The sequence below is a fragment of the Aspergillus versicolor genome (assembly GCF_001890125.1).
Source record: "Aspergillus versicolor CBS 583.65 unplaced genomic scaffold ASPVEscaffold_8, whole genome shotgun sequence".
In the NCBI taxonomy this organism is placed as follows: Eukaryota; Fungi; Ascomycota; class Eurotiomycetes; order Eurotiales; family Aspergillaceae; genus Aspergillus; species Aspergillus versicolor.
Window position 1 is genome coordinate 769,093 of NW_024467531.1, and position 21,834 is coordinate 790,926.

The 21,834-nt window shown below is 52.1% G+C and overlaps 4 protein-coding genes across 4 annotated transcripts; 2 read left to right on the forward strand and 2 right to left on the reverse strand.

Annotated features, from left to right (window-relative positions):
• Nucleotides 1–425: 425 nt before the first annotated feature.
• Nucleotides 426–7,890, forward strand: ASPVEDRAFT_54958 (type I polyketide synthase; the record flags this gene model as incomplete). Its single annotated transcript, XM_040815000.1, has 7 exons — nt 426–546; nt 593–1,064; nt 1,119–4,473; nt 4,524–5,663; nt 5,718–6,647; nt 6,699–7,007; nt 7,054–7,890. The coding sequence occupies 7 exons, from the start codon at nt 426–428 to the stop codon at nt 7,888–7,890; spliced, it is 7,164 nt and encodes a 2,387-aa protein (XP_040670632.1).
• A 108-nt stretch (nt 7,891–7,998) lies between these two features.
• Nucleotides 7,999–10,170, reverse strand: ASPVEDRAFT_54959 (uncharacterized protein; the record flags this gene model as incomplete). The annotated part of the gene is made up of 2 exons (XM_040815001.1): nt 7,999–8,262; nt 8,311–10,170. The coding sequence occupies 2 exons, from the start codon at nt 10,168–10,170 to the stop codon at nt 7,999–8,001; spliced, it is 2,124 nt and encodes a 707-aa protein (XP_040670633.1).
• A 630-nt stretch (nt 10,171–10,800) lies between these two features.
• ASPVEDRAFT_44414 (NAD-dependent epimerase/dehydratase family protein) lies at nt 10,801–12,689 on the reverse strand. The gene has a single exon (XM_040813043.1). It carries the CDS (start codon nt 12,421–12,423, stop codon nt 11,152–11,154), a length of 1,272 nt encoding a protein of 423 aa, XP_040670634.1. The 5' UTR covers nt 12,424–12,689; the 3' UTR covers nt 10,801–11,151.
• Nucleotides 12,690–13,225: 536 nt separating this feature from the next.
• ASPVEDRAFT_136945 (uncharacterized protein) lies at nt 13,226–21,797 on the forward strand (the record flags this gene model as incomplete). The annotated part of the gene is made up of 8 exons (XM_040807341.1): nt 13,226–13,294; nt 13,344–13,433; nt 13,488–14,402; nt 14,450–16,309; nt 16,354–18,690; nt 18,737–20,486; nt 20,549–21,219; nt 21,267–21,797. The coding sequence occupies 8 exons, from the start codon at nt 13,226–13,228 to the stop codon at nt 21,795–21,797; spliced, it is 8,223 nt and encodes a 2,740-aa protein (XP_040670635.1).
• Between the last annotated feature and the right edge of the window lie 37 nt (nt 21,798–21,834).

Here is a 21,834-nt window from a genome sequence, read left to right on the forward strand (position 1 = left end):
TACCCAGTAATTAATGCAAACTTTTGCTCTGCCATCTCTGTGACAATCGAGAATTCAAGGCGTAGATGGGAAAGGTTTTAGTTGTGGGCTGCTGCAGGAGAAGGATATGGACGGAATGGAGCTTACCCCCCTACCAGTACTGGAAGTTTGTCTGCGGAGGTCTAGGAGGATCCAACCGGACATCGGAGGCATCCCAATGCATTGTCCGATTAAAAGTCCGCCGGACTTGGAGAGTATACCGGACTGACCCAGAGTATATAGTGCATCGGAGCTGACAGTGCGGGCATACTTCCTATCTTCCAATGGCTCATAATGGGATATAAATTACCAGTTTATGTTGAGAATAGAATCGAAGCGACAGGAGACCCTATAGAAACAGCTATAGCAACTAGAGCAATCATTAATCTTTACTTGATCAATCAGCCATGGCGCCATATCTCCAAGACGATAGCTTCTCCAGCAGCAGCGAGGCCTCGACTCCTCAGCTACTGACAAGAGTCGACTGTGTTACTGCCCAGCCGGAGCCTATTGCTATTGTTGGAATGGGTAGGTCTGTGGATCTATGTCTTGTCCAGCACTAATAGTTCTACAGGCTGCCGTCTTCCCGGCGGGATCAAAAACCCAGACGACCTGTGGAAGCTTCTCATCGAAGAGCAATCGGGACAATGCGATGTCCCTCCCTCACGCTGGAACATCGAGGGCTTCTACCATCTCAACAGCCAGCGCCCCGGCAGCATGAACACCAAAGGCGGCTACTTCATCCAGGATGATATCCGGCAATTCGACAACAGCTTCTTCGGGATCAACAACCTGGAAGCAACCTACATGGACCCCCAGCAGCGGAAGCTATTGGAGGTCTGCTACGAGTGCCTTGAGAGTGCTGGCGCTACATTAGAGGACATTGACGGGGCCAATATTGGATGCTATGTCGGCAATTTCACCATCGACTATATCACCATGCAGGCCAAGGACGCGGAGTATTTCCACCGATACCATGCAACGGGCATGGGGACGACGATTCTCTCGAATAGGATCAGTCATGTATTTAACCTGACGGGTCCGAGGTGTGTATTATATCTAGCATTTCTAGTAGCTTAACAGTATTCTAACCTGGTCAGTGTGGTTCTTGACACCGCATGCTCGTCGTCTCTATACGCAATCCACATGGCCTGCGCAGCCATCGACGCCGGCGAATGTGACGCCGCAATCGCAGCCGGTGCAAATCTCATTCAATCCCCAGAGCAGCATCTAGGGACAATGAAGGCCGGTGTTCTTTCTGGAACCTCAACCTGCCACACCTTCGACGCCTCCGCGGATGGCTATGGCCGGGCTGATGGTATCGGTGCCCTGTATCTCAAGAGACTAAGCAAAGCCCTTGAAGACAATGACCCGATCCGAGGAGTCATTCGGGGCTCCGCAGTAAATGCCAATGGGAGGACTAACGGGATCACACTGCCGAGTTCTGATGGCCAGGAGGCTGTGATTCGAAAGGCGTATGCAAAGGCTGGGCTAGAGCATAGGTTCCACGAGACAAACTACGTCGAATGCCACGGCACTGGGACTGCTGTTGGAGACCCGATTGAGCTGGAGGCTGTGTCTCGGGTCTTTAAGAAGCGCCCTGTCCACAGTCCATTGTATGTTGGCTCTTTGAAGACAAATCTAGGGCATTCGGAAGCAGCATCGGGCTTTTCCAGCGTCTTCAAGGTCGTAATGGCCATGGAAAAGGGCACAATTCCGCCTACGATTGGAGTGCAGAACCTCAACCCGAAGATCAAAACAGATGACTGGCGAGTCAAGATTGTGACTAACTCGATGGACTGGCCCATTGCAAGGCCCAGCCTGTTGGTCCCAAAGCCTGTCGTGCGAGCTGGTGTGAACTCCTTTGGGTATGGAGGCGCAAACAGCCATCTCATCCTGGAGTCTGTGGACAATTTCGTTCCTGAGCAGTTAGGGCTTTCTTCAGTGACGTTGTCGGAGATGAAATCCACCTTTATCCTCCCGGTTTCTGCTAACTCGTGGAGCTCGCTCGAGGGGCAAATACGCAGTCTATCACTTTATTCCCAAGATGTCAATGTTGTTGATCTGGCATACACCCTGGGTGCACGCCGGTCAAAGCTGTCCTGCAGGGGTTACGCCATCATCGGGCAGGCTGGTCTAGGTAGTATGAGCTTGGAGGATTTCACGACTGGCGAACAAAAGCCGTCGTCCACGAAGCTGCCGGTTGCCTTTGTATTCACAGGCCAGGGCGCCCAGTGGGCCCAAATGGGCAAAGAACTAATCCAGGAAGTCCCATCGTTCAGAAAAAGCCTCGTCGAGCTGGACAATGTACTGCAAAGGCTCCCCCATGCTCCGTCATGGTCCTTGAGACAGGCCTTGCTAGCTCCCAAGGAGACGTCCCAGATCAACCACGTCACTCGATCTCAGCCTCTGTGCACCGCCATCCAGATTGCATTTGTCGACCTTCTCCGGAAATGGGGTATTGAGGCTGAGGCAGTCATTGGGCATTCCTCTGGTGAAATTGCTGCTGCGTATGCCGCTGGGCTCCTGACGGCAGCAGAGGCGATCGTTGTGGCCTACTACAGGGGGTATGTGGTAGGCCATAGCCGGGCTCTTGCTGGCCAGAAAGGAGGAATGGCTGCAGTAGGCCTCGATAGGGATACAGCGGATAGTGAGATTGAAGCACTTAGTCTGGCTGATTCCATCAGGGTTGCTTGCGTGAACTCCCCTGAGAATGTGACCATCAGCGGCGATGTCGAGGGAATTGATACGATCCTCGACCATTTACAGGGTAAAGGAGTATTTGCGCGGAAGCTAAACACGAATAATCGAGCTTACCACTCGCACCATATGTCTTTGATTGGGGAGGAGTATGAGGAACTCCTGCACGACAATCTGCCCCATGGCCCACACTATACCCAGAAACACCACAAGGCTCGGTGGGTTTCATCTGTGACTGGCCAGGCTGTCACTGGAAAGGTCCAGCCCTCTTATTGGAGAACTAATTTAGAGTCGCCAGTACTGTTTAGTGACGCAGTGGAAGGCCTCATACATGGATCCAAATACCACTTGATCGAACTTGGACCACACTCAGCGCTGGAACTACCAATCAAGCAGACAATGTCAGCCATAGGGATTAAGCCAGGGTCTTTCCATTACTCCACCGCACTGACCAGGAATAAGAACGGCCTTACCTGCCTGCTTAGCCTCGTTGGAGACCTGTTCCTGCACGGCCACTCCATCGACTTTGCCCAGGTCAACTACGTCGAAAGCCCAATCACTGCACTGGCCGTTCATGACTCAAAGTACCCATCTCACCAAGGCAAGGTCATTCCAAATCTCCCCCCATACACATGGAGCTACGACACACTCCTCTGGAGCGAGTGTCGCGCAAGCACCGAGTTCCGGAACCGCAAATATCCACACCACGATCTGCTTGGCTCACAGAGACCAGGAGGTGACGGGGTACATACAACCTGGCGGAATGTTCTGAAGGTCGAAGACGTGCCGTGGCTTGTTGACCACAAGCTCAATGAAACTGTTGTCTTCCCGGGTGCTGGATATATCGCCATGGGTATTGAGGCGATTTGCCAAGTCAATGGGCAGAATGTATCAGATCCAGCACTAGCTATTGGGCTTAGACAGTTCCGAATCCTTAAAGCTTTGGTATTGTCGACGGACTCGAATGCTGCAGGCGTAGAGATTTTCACGACGCTCAAGCGCGTGGCGTTATCGGCGACGAGCAGCTCGAAGACGTGGTGGGAATTCGAAGTGTGCAGTTATCAGGATGGTCTGTCCACTACGCATGCAACGGGTAAAATCAAGATTGCAGAGGAGAAGGAAAAGCGTTATGGAAAGGACCTGGCTAAGCCAGATATCATCCCAGCGGAAAGCAAGACCGACCTCGAAGCCCTCGCGGTCCGCAACTGGTACGGTCAATTCACCAAGGTAGGACTAAACTACGGGCCTCAATTTGCTGCGCTGGAAGAAATCCGGACGCCGAGGGGGAAGGTCGGTCGATACTCGCTGTCAAAGACCCAGCTTCTGCAGGGAGGTGGTGAGGGTAAGGCGGCCCAGTCGAGATATCTGGTTCATCCCATCACGATCGACGTGATGCTGCAGGCTGGTATTATTGCCAGCACTTCAGGCACGATCAGGGATCTTCGTGCTCATGTACCGGTGTCCATTGAAGAGGCGTCTTTCCGTGCCCCTAGCTCTGCCTCACAGGAAGCATATCAGATTGACGCCTCGGCCAAGAAGATAGGATTCTCCGCCTACATGCTCAACGCGTGTCTGTATGATCAGAATGACAGTCCCTGTGCTACTCTGGAGAACGTACGCGTTACCGGATATCAAGGAGCAGCTCAAACGTCTGATGAGGAGATGCGCGAGCCCATGCTGAGAGTCCTGTGGAAGCCCGACATTACCACCATGACTAGCGAAGGGTTGACCCAGTACCTATCCTCATGTGCAAATGTAAGTACAGTTATCGAAATGTAACGTGAGCTAGCTGACATTGTCAGCAGAACGAATCGCAGCAGATGGCCGCCGTGGTTGATATCATCTCCCACAAGAACCCTAGACTCCGGGTCTTGGACATGACCGGCAGTGACGAGCTGACCGAGGGATTCCTGGATGTTCTACGAGCACATACGGCATTCAAGCGGTACAGAACATACTCCAAAGGCCATATCACTGAAGACGGCGAGCTGCAGGTTCGCGACGCGGATGCGTTGACCAAGCTCAATAACAAGGATAAATTCGACCTTGTCATCCTGGGGAGCAACTTGTCTTCCGAGGTCTCACGGTTCACTGAATACTTGGAGAATGGTGGTAGTATTTTGCGAATCACATCGACTCCAAACCAGATGGATGGACATACCACACTTCGCACCGTCACGCAGACCGGAGATATCCTGGAAATAATTACACCTGATGGCAAACCAAAGGCAGACACTACGCACGATGACATCCTGATAGTAGAGGACACAGAGAAAAGCCCTCTTGGTGACGCCCTGGCTCAATATCTGTCCAATATATTCGACCAACCTGTTCGACGGGCTCTGCTAGGCGAGCTATCCGAAAGCACAATCACACCAAAGACATTCGTTATCTCAGCTATCGAGCTAAACAGACCCGTGCTCGCATCCTTAACCGCAGAGGAAATGGTATCTATAAAACACATAACGGATAAAGCCCTTCACCTACTCTGGCTGACCGCAGGAGACGCCCTCAACGGCACCCGACCAGACTTCGCCCTGATGTCTGGCCTGTCTAGGGCATTGATGCTAGAGCAGCCATCGTTGCATATTACGATTCTAGATCTGGACGTTACCCTACCGACATCACAGACTCTGAATGGCATCGCTGCGGTGTTGCGCCAAAGTGCTGAATCTGCAGTTCCCGACTGCGAGTATGCCTTGAAGAATGGCACCCTGCATATCAGTCGTATGCTGCCCGAGGAGACGATGAATGAGACTTTCCGCGAGAAGCAGGATGAGATCCCTAGACTCCTTCCCCTGAAGGATGCTTCGCCGGCGAGACTTAGCATTGGCACTGTCGGACAGTTTGATACTCTTGCGTTTAGACAGGAAGCGGCAGATGAGTCCCCTCTGGCACCGGGGACTGTCGAAATTGAAGTCAAATCCGTCGGATTGAACGCAAAAGTATAATCGTCTTGATTTAAATATTTGACTAAAGAGCAGCGCTAACGTTTGCAGGACTTCTACGCCCTCGCCGGAAAAGTCAACACGAAAGACGCCGTCTGCAAACTCGAATGCAGCGGCATCGTAACCAAAGTCGCTTCTGAAGGAATTCAGAATCTCTCAATCGGCGATAGAGTAGTATCAATGGGCCCAGGCCACTTCAGCACATACGAGCGCATACCCGAGTGGGCTTGTCAGAAGCTGCTAGACGACGAAGACTTTGATACCGTGGCCACGCTGCCTCTAGTATTTTCCACGGCTATATATGCTCTGCATCACCGCGCAAATCTCCAGAACGGCGAGTCGGTGCTTATACACTCTGCGGCTGGAGGGTTGGGGATTGCTGCTATCCAGATTGCACAGCTGGCTGGCGCTGAGATATACGCGACTGTGAGCACGGATGAGAAGAAGGAGTATCTTGTTGAGGCGTTTGGGTTGAGAAGGGAACATATATTCAATTCGCGATCTTCTTCGTTTCTGGATGGTTTGTTAGCCGTTACTGGTGGGAGAGGTGTGGATGTTGTCCTGAACTCGCTGACTGGGGACCTGCTGCATGATAGCTGGAGGGCTTGTGCGCCGTGGGGACGGTTCGTGGAGGTGGGCAAGCAGGATATTGTCGACGCTGGAAAGCTGGATATGGAGGTGTTCCAGCGCAATGTTACGTTCACTGCGTTTGATCTCAGCGAGTTGTCTGATGAGAGTCAGCCCAGGCTTAATCGGATTGCTTCAGGGTATGTTATCGGCCTCGGGGTATGGTCACTGCTAACTGTCTCCAGCTTGCTGGCAGAGACCATGTCTCTGTACCGTGAAGGAAAGATCAAGTCGATCGAGCCGTTGAAAGTCTTTGATAGCTCTGAGATAACGCAGGCCTATCGATACTTTGGACTGGGCAATCGAATGGGCAAGATCGCAATTTCTCTACAGAATGGAGAGTCCTTGATCCCGGTGAGTACACTCTTTCCTGCGAGCAGTTGCATATTCTTATTAACTGTTTAGACGCTATCTCGAAAATACAGTACAACTTTCAGTCCGGACAAATCGTATCTCATGGTCGGCTGCCTGGGCGGACTGGGCAGAAGTATATCCAAGTGGATGGCGAAGCAAGGCGCCAGGAAGTTCGTCTTTATCGGCCGCAGTGGCACTAACAAGGAACCGGCGAGACTCCTCGTCGAAGATCTCCAGGCATCCGGTGCAGAGGTAGTCGTCATCAGAGGAGATGTAGGAGTGTACGCCGATGTCCAGGCGGCTGTTTCTGCAATCCATGGGCCAATTGGTGGTATTATCCAGGCAGCAATGGGACTAAACGTATGAACCCTGATACATATACCGTGTACCTTCTAACACTACCTAGGAAGCACTATGGACACGAATGCCAGTGGAATACTGGCACACGGGCATCGATCCAAAGCTCATCGGGTCATGGAACCTATACAATGCGCTGGAAGCCCGCGGCGGAGATCTGGATTTCTTCCTGATGACCAGTTCGGTATCCGGCAGTGTTGGTACGGCGACAGAGGGTAACTACTGCGCCGCGAATTACTTCCTGGACGTCTTCGCCCGCTTCCTGAGGAGCAAGGGCCTCCCTGGCGTCTCTATCGGGCTGGGAATGATCTCAGAGGTTGGGTATCTGCATGAGAATCCGGAGATTGAAGCATTGCTTCTGCGAAAGGGGATTCAGGCGATTAACGAGGATGAGCTCCTTCAGATTATTGATATCTCGCTGAAGTCTTCGTGGAACACCAGTGCCAGCTACGAGTATGATCGCATGGCCTCATGCCATGTCCTTACTGGTCTTGAACCTTTAGGGCTGAAGCGCCTACAGAAAGCCGGGTTCAGTGGCAGTAATCCAACCCTAAATGACCCACGAGCAGCAGTCCTTGCATCAGTACTAGACAGCGACACCGATCAAGCTCTCAAGGGCAATGGAGGCTCTGATGTGCCGTCAGACATCGAGGCTGTCACCGATATGATCGTGCAGCGGTTCTCGAATCTTGTTCTGCAGCAGGTCGACAAGATCGATCCGACCAGAGCACTGTCCAAGTTTGGAATGGACAGTATGTTGGCAGCGGAGTTTAGGACTTGGTTCTATCAGGCGTTCAAGGTGGATGTGCCTTTCTTGACGCTGCTGGCCGAGTCGACGACCCTTGTGGCGTTGGGAGAGCTGGTAATGGACCAGATGGGCAATTAAATTACAGATACATATATTCGACAGTATAGCTTGAATACATTACTGATGGTGCTATGATAGACTGACAGGTGCCAATCCACAAACACTGATATATAAAGCAACAGCCACTTACAGCGGAATCGGAGAAGCAAGAGCAAGGGTGACCGGATCACCTTTGAGCTCAACCCAGACAGTAAGTGGATCACTGCCGAGTTGTTCAGTTGCAAAGCTATGTCTTCCCAGCTCAACCGGCGAGGTGACAGGGATTTCTGCGCTGCATTCGTTGTTCTTTGCTGTCACAATAATGCCGGTGATGTGGCTGTCCGAAACCTGATATGTAAGGGCGTATTCACACTGGTCACGGTTATACCGCCGGAGGAAGTTATCCGACATCTGAGTAGATATTAGCTACATTCTCAACATATATATATGGGGGATTACCTGTTGATGCGTGGTCGACACGATAGGCCATGTCACCAGTCTGCCCAGCTCCTGGACAACAGTCTCTACCCACGCCTGGAATATCGAGTATCGACCGGTAGAGTTACCAACGGTGATAGTGTCCGCGTTTTCGTTACGCAGGTTCGCCTGGTGGAACATGTAGCCGTCATGATACAGACCCAGGATATTCACCATGGTACAATCCTTCTCCGCTGCAAGGAGGTTATTGAAATCGCCACTGCCTGAGAATACATCAATCCACTGCTGAACGTTGCAGTCTGGGTTATCGCAGTTATAGTATATACTCGTCGCCCACCGCGGGTTCACCTGCATTCCGCTATACCCATCCGCACTGACACTGCTGAAGTACGGCCACATGGGATTCTGCTGGTTGCGGAGCGCAGGGCGACTGTTGTCGCCTACACAGTTTGTGATACCGTGGTCGTGCCAGGCTCGCAAGGCGTCGCCGTTGTGGAGGCCTGTTATGGCTGCTGGGATGATGCCGTTTGATGTATACCGGTTTGCAGAGGAGATGCCTACTTGGGATAGCCAGGCCTGATTGAAGGTGATTTCCTTGCTGGCGTCGTCGTAGGTGATATTATCCTGCGAAAGATGCGTGAATGTATGCGAGATATGGGCGTATTCGTTATAGTTCTTCTTCCACCACTGAAGCAGCTCGTCGGTGTTCATACAGGAGTCGTCCCAGTTAAACGAATGAGGCTCAGCCGGCCAGACATTCGAACCAGTCCCAAGCGGCTTTTTAAATTCAGGAGGAGTAGGAGCTGGGCCTTTGAGCTGGATCGCACCACCGCTGCAGCGAGCCTCGCCAACTTGCCCAGTCGCTGCGTCGATATTCCCATTGCCGTTGTGGCCAACCTCGACGAAGTAGGTACTGCCGGGGTTCAATCTTGACCGAACAGCCGGAAGCCAGCTGGTGATCCCATCGAGATCCGCCGGGGTGAGGCGGAAGCTGCGCTCACTTTTATACATCCTCGTGCTGAGGAACATGTCGTCGATCTGGGTATTCAGATTAACACGGCGATAGCCTGCGTACAACCCACGGGTAATCCATGTGATCCATGCGTGCTGCAGATACGCAGAGGTTGGACTCCAGGACGGGTCCAGCGCAGTGAAGAATGCCATCTGCTGTCTCCCGTTGAAATTGTTGATGACCGCTGCTGTTGTTTCCTTCTCGATAACCTGATTGCTCGCGAACTTGGCAATAGCCTTTGTGGTAGTGCTGTTTACGATCTCTGCTGGATAATGCCAGAGATCCTTTGTACTGACATTAGCACCGGTACGAAGACCAGCAGTAGGGAAGTCGCTGGTATCAGAGAAGGAGACCAGCTGCTCAACGCCAGCCTCACAGCAACCGCCTGACACGGCCCTGGTTCCAGACTTGCTGCCTGGGTTGATGTCGTACTCAACCAGGCGGGCTCCGGATCGAATTTGATAGGCGTACAGTTGATTCCATTGACTAGGAGTCAAGCCGCTGGCCCAGGTGCCATTGCCATAGTCATAGCTGACTTCTCCAGAAACCACAATCCCGCCAAACCTGCCTCCAGAGGGAGATTCTAGGTCTGGTAGTTGGACCCCTGTCTTGGGGACGAGCAATGTTGTGAAGGGGATGCCATATGCGTTTAGACCGGAGGAGGCGACTTTTGCTTCGGTGGCGTCCCGGGCAATAACCAGGATATTAGCAGCGAGTGCGGAGCTGCTATGGGGCTCGGTTGCTGTGGATGAAGGTGCTGCTGAGCTGGAAGTGATGATGGCATTGGTACTGAGAACAGTGGAGCTGAAGATACTGGAAGTAGAGGTAACAGGCGCGGTGGCGCTTGCTGATAGAGACGTGCTAGACATGGAAGGGAAAGGTTTTGTCTGAGGGAGAAGTGTCGAGTAATTGATTCCCATTGCGCAGAACGCACTCCCTGGTGGTGGTAAACAATGCTAGACAGTAAATAATAATGAATGCTGAACCGTGATAGGGCTTACAAGGGAACAATTGTCACGGCTGATGATCTGTGGGGGAAGGGCTAGAAATAATGCTGGGTATAAATGGCAAATACATTTCTCTATCCCTGTTGCTGACTGCCACTGCAGATAGACTCGCGAAGAGTACAGGAATGAGCCATCGCTATCTTCATTCCATAGGAGTCGCGCTGAGACGCCACGGAACTCCTGCCTACGCCCCAGCAACTATGATCCTAAAGCCCTAGATACTTTGTCCTGGCTACCACACACTGCAGCTGCATATAAACTGGCATGTAAACATGCTATAGTGGCTGATGGGATATGGTTCTGTCGATGGCCGCCAACTAGCCCTAAAGGCTGACAGCAGCGACTATCGTGTGTTGAGCGATTATTAATTCAGACCAAATTCCGGATGGAAATATTCAAAAACAGCGAGTCCGCAACCTGCCGAGTCCAGATCGACGCCACATAGTGCAGGGTGGTCATAGTCACATTTGCATTCTTGGGCGTCGAGGGTCTCCCGGTTGCAACCAACATACAGCTGCGAAGCATTTCAGTGTAGCAACAGAATAAAATTAGTATTCAGAACTAATATACAAGAATGATAGGGATAGGTAAAGAACAAAAAACAATTGGTCAGAAAGCACTTCGACTTGCGCGCCAACGTCTCGCGGCTGGATACGGTGGTTAGACTCTGTTCTGCGTATATAAACCTCCTTGCATGTGGCTGAGAGCTGGTCGTACAGAGGAATTCAAGGATGTTCGCGTAGAAACAAAGTTCCCAGCCCCTGGTAACAAGGCAATGCCTCTTTCAATGAGTTATATCAAGTCAAGTAGTAACCAAATAGCCAAGTCAAACGAGACCAGGCACTATTCCTGGCCCAGCGAGCGCTTTTTATGAAGGTAATTCCACATATCCACACATGCATCAACTAACGACAACTCCGTGCGCCAGCTCAGCTCTCGCGCCGCCCGCTCCGTGTCGGCAACGGAGGAGATCACATCGCCTGGCCTTCTCCCGACAACGCGGTAGGGAATGGACTTCCGTGACACCGTCTCGAGTGTATGGAGAAACTCCAACACCGAATACCCAGACCCCGTGCCCAGGTTGAAGGTGCGGAAGTTCCCCTTCATGCGCCCCTGGGTGGCAGCTTCCAGGGCAGCAATATGCCCGCGTGCCAGATCGCTGACATGGATAAAGTCCCTTATCGGGGTTCCGTCGCGGGTGTTCCAGTCATTCCCGTAGATATAGAGATTTGGGCTGTGGCCGGTGATGACCCTGCTCAGCGCTGCAGCTAGGGATGTGGATGGGCATTTGGGGTCCTCTCCCAGCAAGCCCGACGCATCGCCGCCGATGGGATTGAAGTATCGCAGGGCGACGATGTTCCAGGAGGGATCGCCACGAGCGAGATCCGCTAGGATGGCCTCGCCGAATAGCTTGGTTCGGCCGTAGGTATTGGTTATCCTAGATAGAGTTGACTTGGGGGGATTGAGCAGCTCTGGCTCATGGAGACAGTCTTCCTCGCGGAGTAGCTGACCAGCTACTTCTTGGGAGCCGTAGACGTTGGCGGACGAGGAAAAGATGAAGGTTCGAACGTTGTACTCGTCTAACAGGGCGAGGAGGTTAAGCAGCCCGCAGATGTTGTTGTCGTAATACTTCAACGGCTTGCGGATGCTCTCCTCGACCTGTTTGAAGGCAGCAAAGTGGATGACGCCTATTATCCTTGATCGGCTCTTTCCAGGGGCTGTTGGTCCGAGGGAGTATGCATTGAACAGCTCCCTCATTGCGGGTATGTCGCCGTAGTCGATGATGGATAGTGTCGCCTTAGGACATGCAGCATTAGCACGGCTATGATGCCCCTGTGCAGCCTTCAATATCTGGTGGAAGGCGTGGTAGTGGCTGTTGCTCAGATCATCCACAATGAGGACGTTGTATCCTGCTTTTAGGAGTTCCAGGCAGGTATGGCTTCCGATATAGCCCAAACCCCCAGAGACGAGGATATACTGGGCATCTTCGTTGTCCCCCAATGGTGGAGATTCCTTTTCGAACACCCAATCCAGATCTGTATCAGAGCTCGAGAGGTCGAACATGGGCTCTAGGGAGCTCGAGGAGCTCCAGCGCGAATTGCAACCCGAAGTCATTATAGCGTAGAAGGTGGTGATAGACTGAATACTGGTAAGATAGAGGCAGTCTGGCAGGATACTGGACAGTCAGTTTTGAATATGTCCGCCGTTGTGTCTGTCGAGATCCAGCCCGGCAAGCCAAGTCCATTTTCGGTACAGAGGAACTGTTAATATGTACCTAGACGCTGTGTAGGTGTAATGTGGCGCCTAGAGAGGCCTCGAGGTCGCTGCATACAACTCGCCAAGACGCCTTGTACTACCCATTGCCTAGACCAACAGACGGCGTGTCACATCTGTAGACATGAGAAGACGGACCCGGTGCCTAGTTCTATAATATCCAAGGAAAGTGGCCAAGGAAAGGGCGTGGGTCTCTGAAACCGGTAGATCAAGCCTTGGTCCGGGCTGCTGGCCAGATCCGATCCGGACATGCTAGGACCAGCTGCTCTGCGCCTGGAACGGCTGTCAGTTCGGTCGACCCCGATATGACAGGCCGTGTCAGGCCAGATTCGCTTACTGTACTGCTGAAAGTTGGCAGGGCTGGAAGCTGTGGCTTCGCCGCAAATGGCAACGTGCCGGCCGGGATAGATGGCCCTTTACGGTCATCACGTACCGATCCGCCGTAAGCGGAACTTTGCTTGCATTGGGATGATGTCTGTAAACATGAAAACATGTAGTCTATGAGTAAGGCGATAGGGATAAACAATATCCGACGGCCTCTGTCGGCGACCCTAACCCTCCATAATATCTTCTGTTGGAGACAGGAACAAGGAGGACTTGGCCACACCAGTCATTCTGCCCTACCAGCTCCAACTTTGCCATAATGGAGGCCCAATATCTCGGCCTGGATGCCATTGGGTGGCATGACATGCTGAGTACATGGTCAGGCAGGGTAAGTCTCGTCCCTTTGGCACTTCCTCGCGATATCTGATTTCCAGCAGGTCCTGGCCATTGTCACTTTCATCACCATAATTATAGGCGGGCTATATATTATATACCTCACTGGGCGGGCTGTATTCACGCATTGGAATGTATGTCCCTATTCCCCTGACTGCCGCCAGGAATGCTGATATCAACGGCTGTAGCGACGGCGCAAAGTATCCAGAGCCCCTGCTTCGATTACCGGTTATTTAGATTCCCTAAAGGAAACGGCGCAGCCTCTTCGTTCTCGCGAGAAACCTCCCAGGAGCCTCAAGACATTCGGTGTGTATCTTGGTGCACTTGCCGATCCTCCTACTCCAGCACAGGGACGGCTGCTGTTACAATGGGACGCCATCGTGGTCGACCCTTTGCAACAGGGCGTCGTAAATGCAGTCAATAGATACTGCAGCTCGGCACATATACTCGGTCGACTCGATGTACAGGGCTGTTTGGGCTCGAATCGCAGCACTACGAATGACCAGATTATTCAGGCACTAGGAACTATCACCCAGAGACTCGCCTCGTCCTTTACGAGCATTGCCACGCACCAGACGCCATTTCACGGAATCCTTTTATCGAACTGGGAGGCGTACTTCGAACCCGTTGTGCTTAGCCATTTACTTGAATACATCAACCATATCGGCCTCGACGTCTGGCTGGAGATATCAGGAGACTCCAACGAAAGCCAGTACGACGGCGTCGACATGAGCCACGTCCAAGGCATCGCCTTCCAAAACGGCACTATCCGTAACGATGGACACCACCAGGACTACTTCCAGATGTCCAAGACACGGTCTCTTATGAGGGCTCTGGCTGGCCAGAAACCAGCAGGAGGTTGTAGCTTTGCCATGTGGGAGGTAGTTGACGATGAAGTGACTATCCCTCATGCTGTTATGCGGCGTACACTCAAATGGTGCAATTATAACACTGCCATGGCCTGGATTGGCCCTCTATCTGCCCTGGTGGATGCGGATATTGCTGCGTCTCGCACGGTAATCAAGGAGCCACTGTCAGCGCTGGTCTGGCTACGGGATGATGCAGTGGCAAGGGCACACGATCACTGGCGATTTAATGATACGGTGGGTTTATCCGAAGTACACTGACTGTCCTAGCTAATGCTTGCAAGATCCTGCAGAGCCCCTCTGGGAACGATGATTTATACGGGGCATTAGACAGCTTTGTTCCTGGTCTCGCCACGAAGTTACAAACAATTTATCCTACAAACGTCATCACAACGAACAGCTTGGAAAGAAATATCAATGAGGCATATCCACCGTTTCAGAATGCACATCTAGACCCGTTTTCTCTATCCCCTGACGGCACCGACTACACCGGCCTGGGCTGCTTCCAGCTCGGGCTTGACTGCTCTACCACGGAAATAAATGATCTTTTGGAAGCACAGAGATGTCTCCGCGAGTCGGACCTTCTGGAGCGCCTTCAGCAAGAGGAACTGGACGGGATACTCTGTGGGTTAAGTCAAATTGAACCAGAGAGTGACACCTCCACCACCTACTCCAGCATCCAGGAATTGATCGATATGCTTTCCAGAGGTCCCTCTGATACTCACAATGTCCGAGTCTGGGTCGGTCTGCACTCCGGGTTTCGCACTCGCAGTGAAGCACAGGTCTGGGGGATGTATGAAGTTGACTCTGTTACTGGGACTATGGATATATATCTCTCCAACAGAACGACGGATCGTGCAGGGACAATACTCCATACTTTCCTGTCTAGTCGAGGATTTACGCGGTTTGAGTGTCTAATGGCAGAGATCTCGCTCTCTGAGGCCAACGAAAAACTCTGCTCGAAATGGGGACTGTCTCCCCGTCCGGTTCATGATGTGGAAGCCCTCACTCCAGTAGAGCTACTTCTATGGGTGCAACGATTGAACCACTCGACGTGTGAAGGCTCCCTAGCACTCGCAGAGAAGGTGAGAGCTATCTGTAAATACCAACTCTTGGACGCACCCAAATCGGCCCAGCTTCGACGCACGGCCTCGGTGGAATATCTCGGGGGTAGGCTCACGGCTGAACAGCTCGTGCAGAGTCGCCTGGAATGGTACCAGAGCCAGCGCAGTCCATCTCTAGAATATGAATCTGCTATGGGACTATTCAGGGAGATCGGTGACTTCATTGAGGAGGCTCTTCTTCAACAAGACAGCAGCACCCTTGAGAAAGTGGCTGTGGTAATGGACTCTGTTCTGCAGCCATCATGTATCGACGTCAAGACAGACTTTCTTGCCATGTCCATTTTCTGCGCCGTCCGTAAACTGGCCCTCAATGAAGTCTATCTCGAGGTGCTTGACCGGAATCCTGGACCCAATCTACACCATATCCAAGCAGCGTGCTTTGCTGAATTCTACGCGGTGGGAGCGCGATGCGACGCCTATTTTGATATGACGCCGAATGAACTGGGCAGGATCCTGTTTGGCAAAATCCGTGAATATCATTATGAACATCAGCCCCCTCTACCTGAGGAAGACACGACTGAGCTGCCTACCACTTATGCCTCTATGGATGTCGATTTGGATCCAGACGCAGCTGAGGAGGACATGCCGCTGCACTACCGCATCACCTTTCTCGGCATTTTTGCCATCCCTGCCCTAATAGATATCTCTCTGCTTACAACAATTGGCCGTGGGCTCTACCTGTCGGCCTTTATGGAAGATACAGATCAAACGGCAGCAACTGCAGCGCTAATGGTGGCATTGCTCCTCGGTGGCGCTTTCGGTACCTGGATCAGTTCCGGGGGGAGCTATTACTTCTACTCCATGGCGTTCCCTGCAACAAGCATGTTTGTGATGACGCGTTTCATTGCCGGGCTGGCCGTTGTTTTGTTGGTGGGCATTGTCACAATGATCGGGATTGGAATTGCGCAGTCTTTTCGCTCGGGTGTTATATTCCTCGTATATCTGGTCCTCTTGACAGCATACCTGATGGTCCTATCTATATTGTCCATATATCAGATGCCTGGCCATCAGTTCCAATCGGTACGTGAACCTTTAGTGAATATTAACCCCTCTAACGTCAGCAGGGCCGTGTGGTGGTCGTGACATGCGTCCCAATTCTTCTCCTCTCCCCCTTGCTCACTACGTGGCTGCACCATGACATCGTCATATATCCATGTGTGCTGGCCTTCTTCTTAGCAGTATTGCTATTTGCTGCTCGACGGGTGATATCCAAGTGGAATAATTGGTATTTCGATATACCATGTGTGACTGAGCAGGAGATAGTCGGCTGGTATCAGAAAACATATATGCCAGCTGTTGCAGAGATGCCATCGTACTTTACGATACGTCAGATACTTTGGGACTGCGTTAAAAAGGAATGTGCATCCCATTCCTGGTCGAAGCCTACATCCGACCCTTTCATCCGACGTATAGCCAAGGGCTATCCAGCCTCAATATTCCTTCTTACATGGTACTGCAAGTACACCCGGACGCGGCTCCCTCTACCCTACAGTCCGACATGGAACCTGCAGCTCAAATCAGGGACCGAGACTCTAGTCAACATCCAAAGAGGCTTGAAACTGCACAGCGCATTCCTCCACTGGGTACACTCCGGGCAGGAAGTCTGGGGCGGACTACTCTTCTTTGCCCTCGCACTAATGGACAAATGGACTGCACTACTCACCGGAGAATCCATAGTTGGGCTGTCTGTCTCGAGTGAGACATTTAGGCTGGCTGTCGGGTTTGGACTTGCTTATTACCTCATGGGCGCAGTTATCCTTGACGCTGTTTCCCAGCCATTATGGGCCATTGCACACCAGCACACGTCCGAGCAGGTTTCCAGTCTTGACTCCCTCCACAGCGCAGTCCTCAACAATAGACTCAAGCGTCGGTCTCTATACTGGTCGAAGCTCCTCAAGTACAGTCTCCTGCACATCTGGGGTCTGGCCGTGACATCTGCCTTGATGTGGTCTCTTGAGTCCTCCCGCAGCGCTACGCAGATGTATTTGGCATACGTCGGCGCATACAGCGGGCTACTCTGGTATCAGTACAGCAGGATATATGTCCGCCATCGGGCCGACGGTGCAGTAGCCCTTGGCACAATTGTGGGTTTCATGACATGCCTCTTGTTGCGCCTCATACCGGATGGGTTTCCCTTTGGCGGTGTTATCGGTCTGGCAGCTGGTACTTGGACTACAGCGATCTTGTCATTTCTCAAGGCCGACGTCAGACAAACTCCTAGAAATAGTGAGGATAACACCGGTGAGGTGGCTGTATACACCTGCAGCACCCTGGAGCCAGACGCGGAGATTCCACAGGGCACATTGGTGGGTGTCTTTGATGGAATTCAATCAATGCCCCTGAATCTGCGATATAGGATAGATCCGGCTCGGTATTCTGGGGTTGAGGTTATGAGGATACTTCGCTCACGAAGCCAGTCTGAGCAGGCCCATTATTCACAGGCGTTTCCTAAGGGTGCGGACATACTACGCCGTACAGTCGAGTTATGGGAGTCCGGACGTATACTGGTCGAGCTCGTCTCTGCCAGTTCTTTACTCAGATCAGAAGAGAACTCCTTCCGCTGTTTAAGCAGAAAGACTCCGGACTTACTACACATAATTGTTATCGCACCTCTGGACCTAGTCCAAGATACGCTCCAGGGAAGATGCTATGCAATCGCAGAAGCACTCGTATCAAGCACGGCTGAAAACTACCTTGGCCTGTCGCACGACCATGCGATGCTCACTGAGTTGCTGGTTCATGAAAATTCGCATGATACACTGCCTATCCCTGAAGGCATAAAACGGCAGCTCCAGGTCTCTTGCCGGGACCGACGAGAGCTGATATCAGACACTCAAAAAGCCGTTCTTCGACATCTTCTCCTTGGAATTGATATTGAGCAGGAGTGGGACATCCTACCCGGTGACGCTCGCAGGTTCCTCTTGCAACGGGCATGCGGGCAGCCATACCGTCTATCTACATCCCAGGCGGAGTGGATCCAATCCAGGTTCAAGTTGACGGATTCCACGGACCTGGATGTCTGGCTCGCCAGATACGATCTGAGTGCTTCACTCGCTGAGGCTGTGGGGAGCTATGCCCAACGTATTGCTGATGAGACGGCCGTGACGCCCTTGACGAACCCGAGTCAAAACAGACCGATATCGTCCCTCCAGCTTAGTGACGAGCAGGTAACAGGGCCTTCCTCACGCGTCAAAGCGAGTCTCCTCCGAATATATCTAAAGATCAAGTCGAGCATTAAATTCACGGTCCTTTCGCTGGTCGCTGATCCCGAGTACCAGCGAGAGCTGGACTATATGCTTCGCACGCAGCCCTTGATCCTTTCGTGGCCGTTGAAGCGCTGCCTCGCATGTATCTGGTCGTTCTGTAAAGTGTTGCAGGATCTTATCCTCCCGCTTGTCCTGGTAAGCTGAATCTTGATATTCCCTAGTCATTGCTAATATGCCTCAGCTGCATGGTCGGAGGCGAATATCCTCTATTTATAGGTCGATGAAGGGGCAAACATTAACCCTGGAGAAGGATCGGCTTACTTTAGATACTTTGGATGGTGCGTTCACTTGCTTTATGCACTTGGAAGATGCGCCTTCGCGGTTATATCAATATTCTGGCCGATATGAGGAGGAGCCAACCGAAAGGACGAACTTGGTTGCAATCAATACGTATACAAGTGACGCGCATTTACGATCCAGAGAAGAGTACGATAATAAGGGGGCTTCGATTAACCGCTTTGTCTATGAATATGGGCAGGTGTCTGAAGCACGCATGGTGCCACTACAACGGCAGTGTGTTGCGGGCAAGCTTCAGTCAGAAGTGGTTTGCTATAATCGTCGAGGATTTGTTATCTCTGGTTCAGCCCTAAAAGGAGACCAACCTGTCCAGTTTCAATATTGGTACGCGAAGAACGCCAGATCAGCCAGTGACCTTCTGCGAGGGGAGTATGTCTTTCCACATATCAAGATCCAAGTGGCATGGAGTATACCGCCGCATTCAGGGAAACTGGATGAATGGATCCCCTATCCTTTGGTTACCAGGGCACTGTTTATTCAAGGTGACAAGGTGTACAGTGCCGAGTGGCTCTATGACCATAGATTCCACCCGACAATAAGAGCAACCCTTAACGGGGATGAGGTCCCTGTACCGCCCATGATTTCTGAAGACTGGTTCAATGTGCTTCAGAAGCCGACAAGGAACAACTTCCTGTATGACAATCCGTTGGCGCTATTCTCTGGTAAAGTTAGTGTATTGTCTCGCCTCCTCCGACGCAATATCAAACAGCATCCGGTGTCGATATCCCAAGGCCGAACGTATCTCTGGAAGTCCTGGCGGACATCCAATGAAGTCGATGCAGTTACTGCCAGATGGCTAGACGAAATGATCCTGCGGTCAAGCCAGGCATTGAAGCCCTACTGGCGGCGACGAGACCGGGCCAATCTCGAGGCAGCAGCCGAGTATCTAAACGAGCATGCAGACGCCATTGTCGCAGATGTCGATCTCAGCCACGAAGTCAGCTCCTGGGCTCCTCTCGCATTCAAGCTCAGCGATTTAGCCAGTTTCGGTCAGGGCGGAGATGCAAGAATAAACACACGAACGCTCTCGACACAGCTGAATGATAGCAGTAACGAACTGCACGTTCTAGCCATGGATACGGGGACTTGGCCCAATGAGCCAGGGGGTGTCTCTGCATGCCGTCGGGATCTGGTAAACAACCTGAAACAAATCAGGTGGCATATTATTGCTGAATCTGCGAATGATTTCGGTATCCCCCGGTTCCAGGTCGAGCATAACGTGCACTCCCTGACAATCCTGCCGCAGTGGGGGTTGGACTTCCTGCATCCAACGCATGGGATCTTCCAGAACTGTTTGCATTCTGCTATTGTCGAGAGGGCTTGGGGTATTACGGATGCTGATATCCGTGCTAATTTCATCCCTGTACTATCTACCCTTGTCCGGTGCGCGCGCATGGGCCATCTAGATCGGGTGCATGTCAAGGAGGCGACTCAGGCATTGGTGGACTTGAATGCCTACTTTGAATCGTCTAGGAGCTGGAATGATGTCTGGATGAGCGATACAGTGAAGCAGGCATGGCGAGAGATGTGGTTGAGCGAGGATATAGAGGGGGCAACCCCTATCTCGCAGTGGCTGGACGCTGAAAGGCCCACGATTCCACAGCTGGACAATGCGTTGGATATGTGGCATCGCTGTAAGCTATTTATTCCTTGTCTCGTCTTGCCCAGATTACGACCAACAAGACTAACTCTATAGATCTATTTATCTTCTCCATCCCTGTCCCCGAAAAGATCCCTGGTGTGTTCCAGGTCTCCCACCACTGGACAGGAGCTACATACGGGGTGCTATGCAAGATGAAGCGCCAGTGTGTCCTACAGCTCTGGGACCACTGTATCAGCTTCCGTGAGATAGTTGCGTATCTATCATCGGCATTGTCCCTGGACTCGATATTCGTCAACCATGCTCTTATCAGTCTCGCTCATCTGTCCTGCGTGCTTATCCAATATCATGCAGATATCATTCTCCCATGCACTGAATACTTCAACCCAGGGTGGGAAATTGAGCTTGGAACATGCGAAGGCACATTACAGCATCGCCGGCTCTTCAGCCGCAAGATAGACGCCGTCGTGAACGGGATTGCAGACATGGACAAGTATAAAGTCAATAAAGGGTCCGGGGCAGAGAAACCCACCGTCGTGATGTTATCGCATGTTCGCTATGTCAAGGACGTCAAAACGGCTATATTGGCCGCTGATGTGATTATCAACACCTGGGGCTTCGTCGACTACCAGCTCAAGATATACGGCGATATGGAGCGGTCACCGGCATATTCCTCCGAGTGCCAGCAGATGATTGACTCCAAGGGCTTGCGCGAGAATGTCTTTCTCATGGGACTGGGGGATCCACTGGTAGCGCTTGAAGATGCGGTATGCTCCCTACCTGGTCCTATTTAACTGGATACTAATGATCCTAGTGGCTGTTCATGAACTCCTCCATATCTGAAGGCCTTCCCCTGGCCATGGGCGAGGCAGCTCTCACCGGTGTGCCCGTGGTCTGCACGGACGTCGGCTCGTCCTTCTGCGTGGTAACCGGCAGAGACTCAGGGGAAAGATTCAGCGAAGTCGTTGCGCCGAATGATCCTGCTTCGCTAGCAGGGGCCCAGATCCGCGTCCTCGCATTACTGGGACAGTGGGCTGCTTTTGCAGGTGACAAAGATGGGTATACTCCGCCTACGCTGTCGCTTCAGCCGTCTTTGGAAGAGGTACAGCAGATCTCGCAGCGTATGTATGACAAGGCCGAGCAGCGCCGTAAGCTGGGGATGTTGGGCCGGGAGAATATCTACAAGAACTTCTCTAGTGAGCGGTATCTCCGTGAGCATGAGCAGATGCTGTGGCTGGGGAAGTATCGAAGCAGAGTCTTTGACTGTGAGCGGAGTTCTGGTTCTTCTGGGACCAAGCTTGAGTCGTCTACTGTGGTGGTTGAGGAACGCTCTGATATTAGTTGACGGGCTATGCAACTGTCGTACTTTCATAACACTGGCT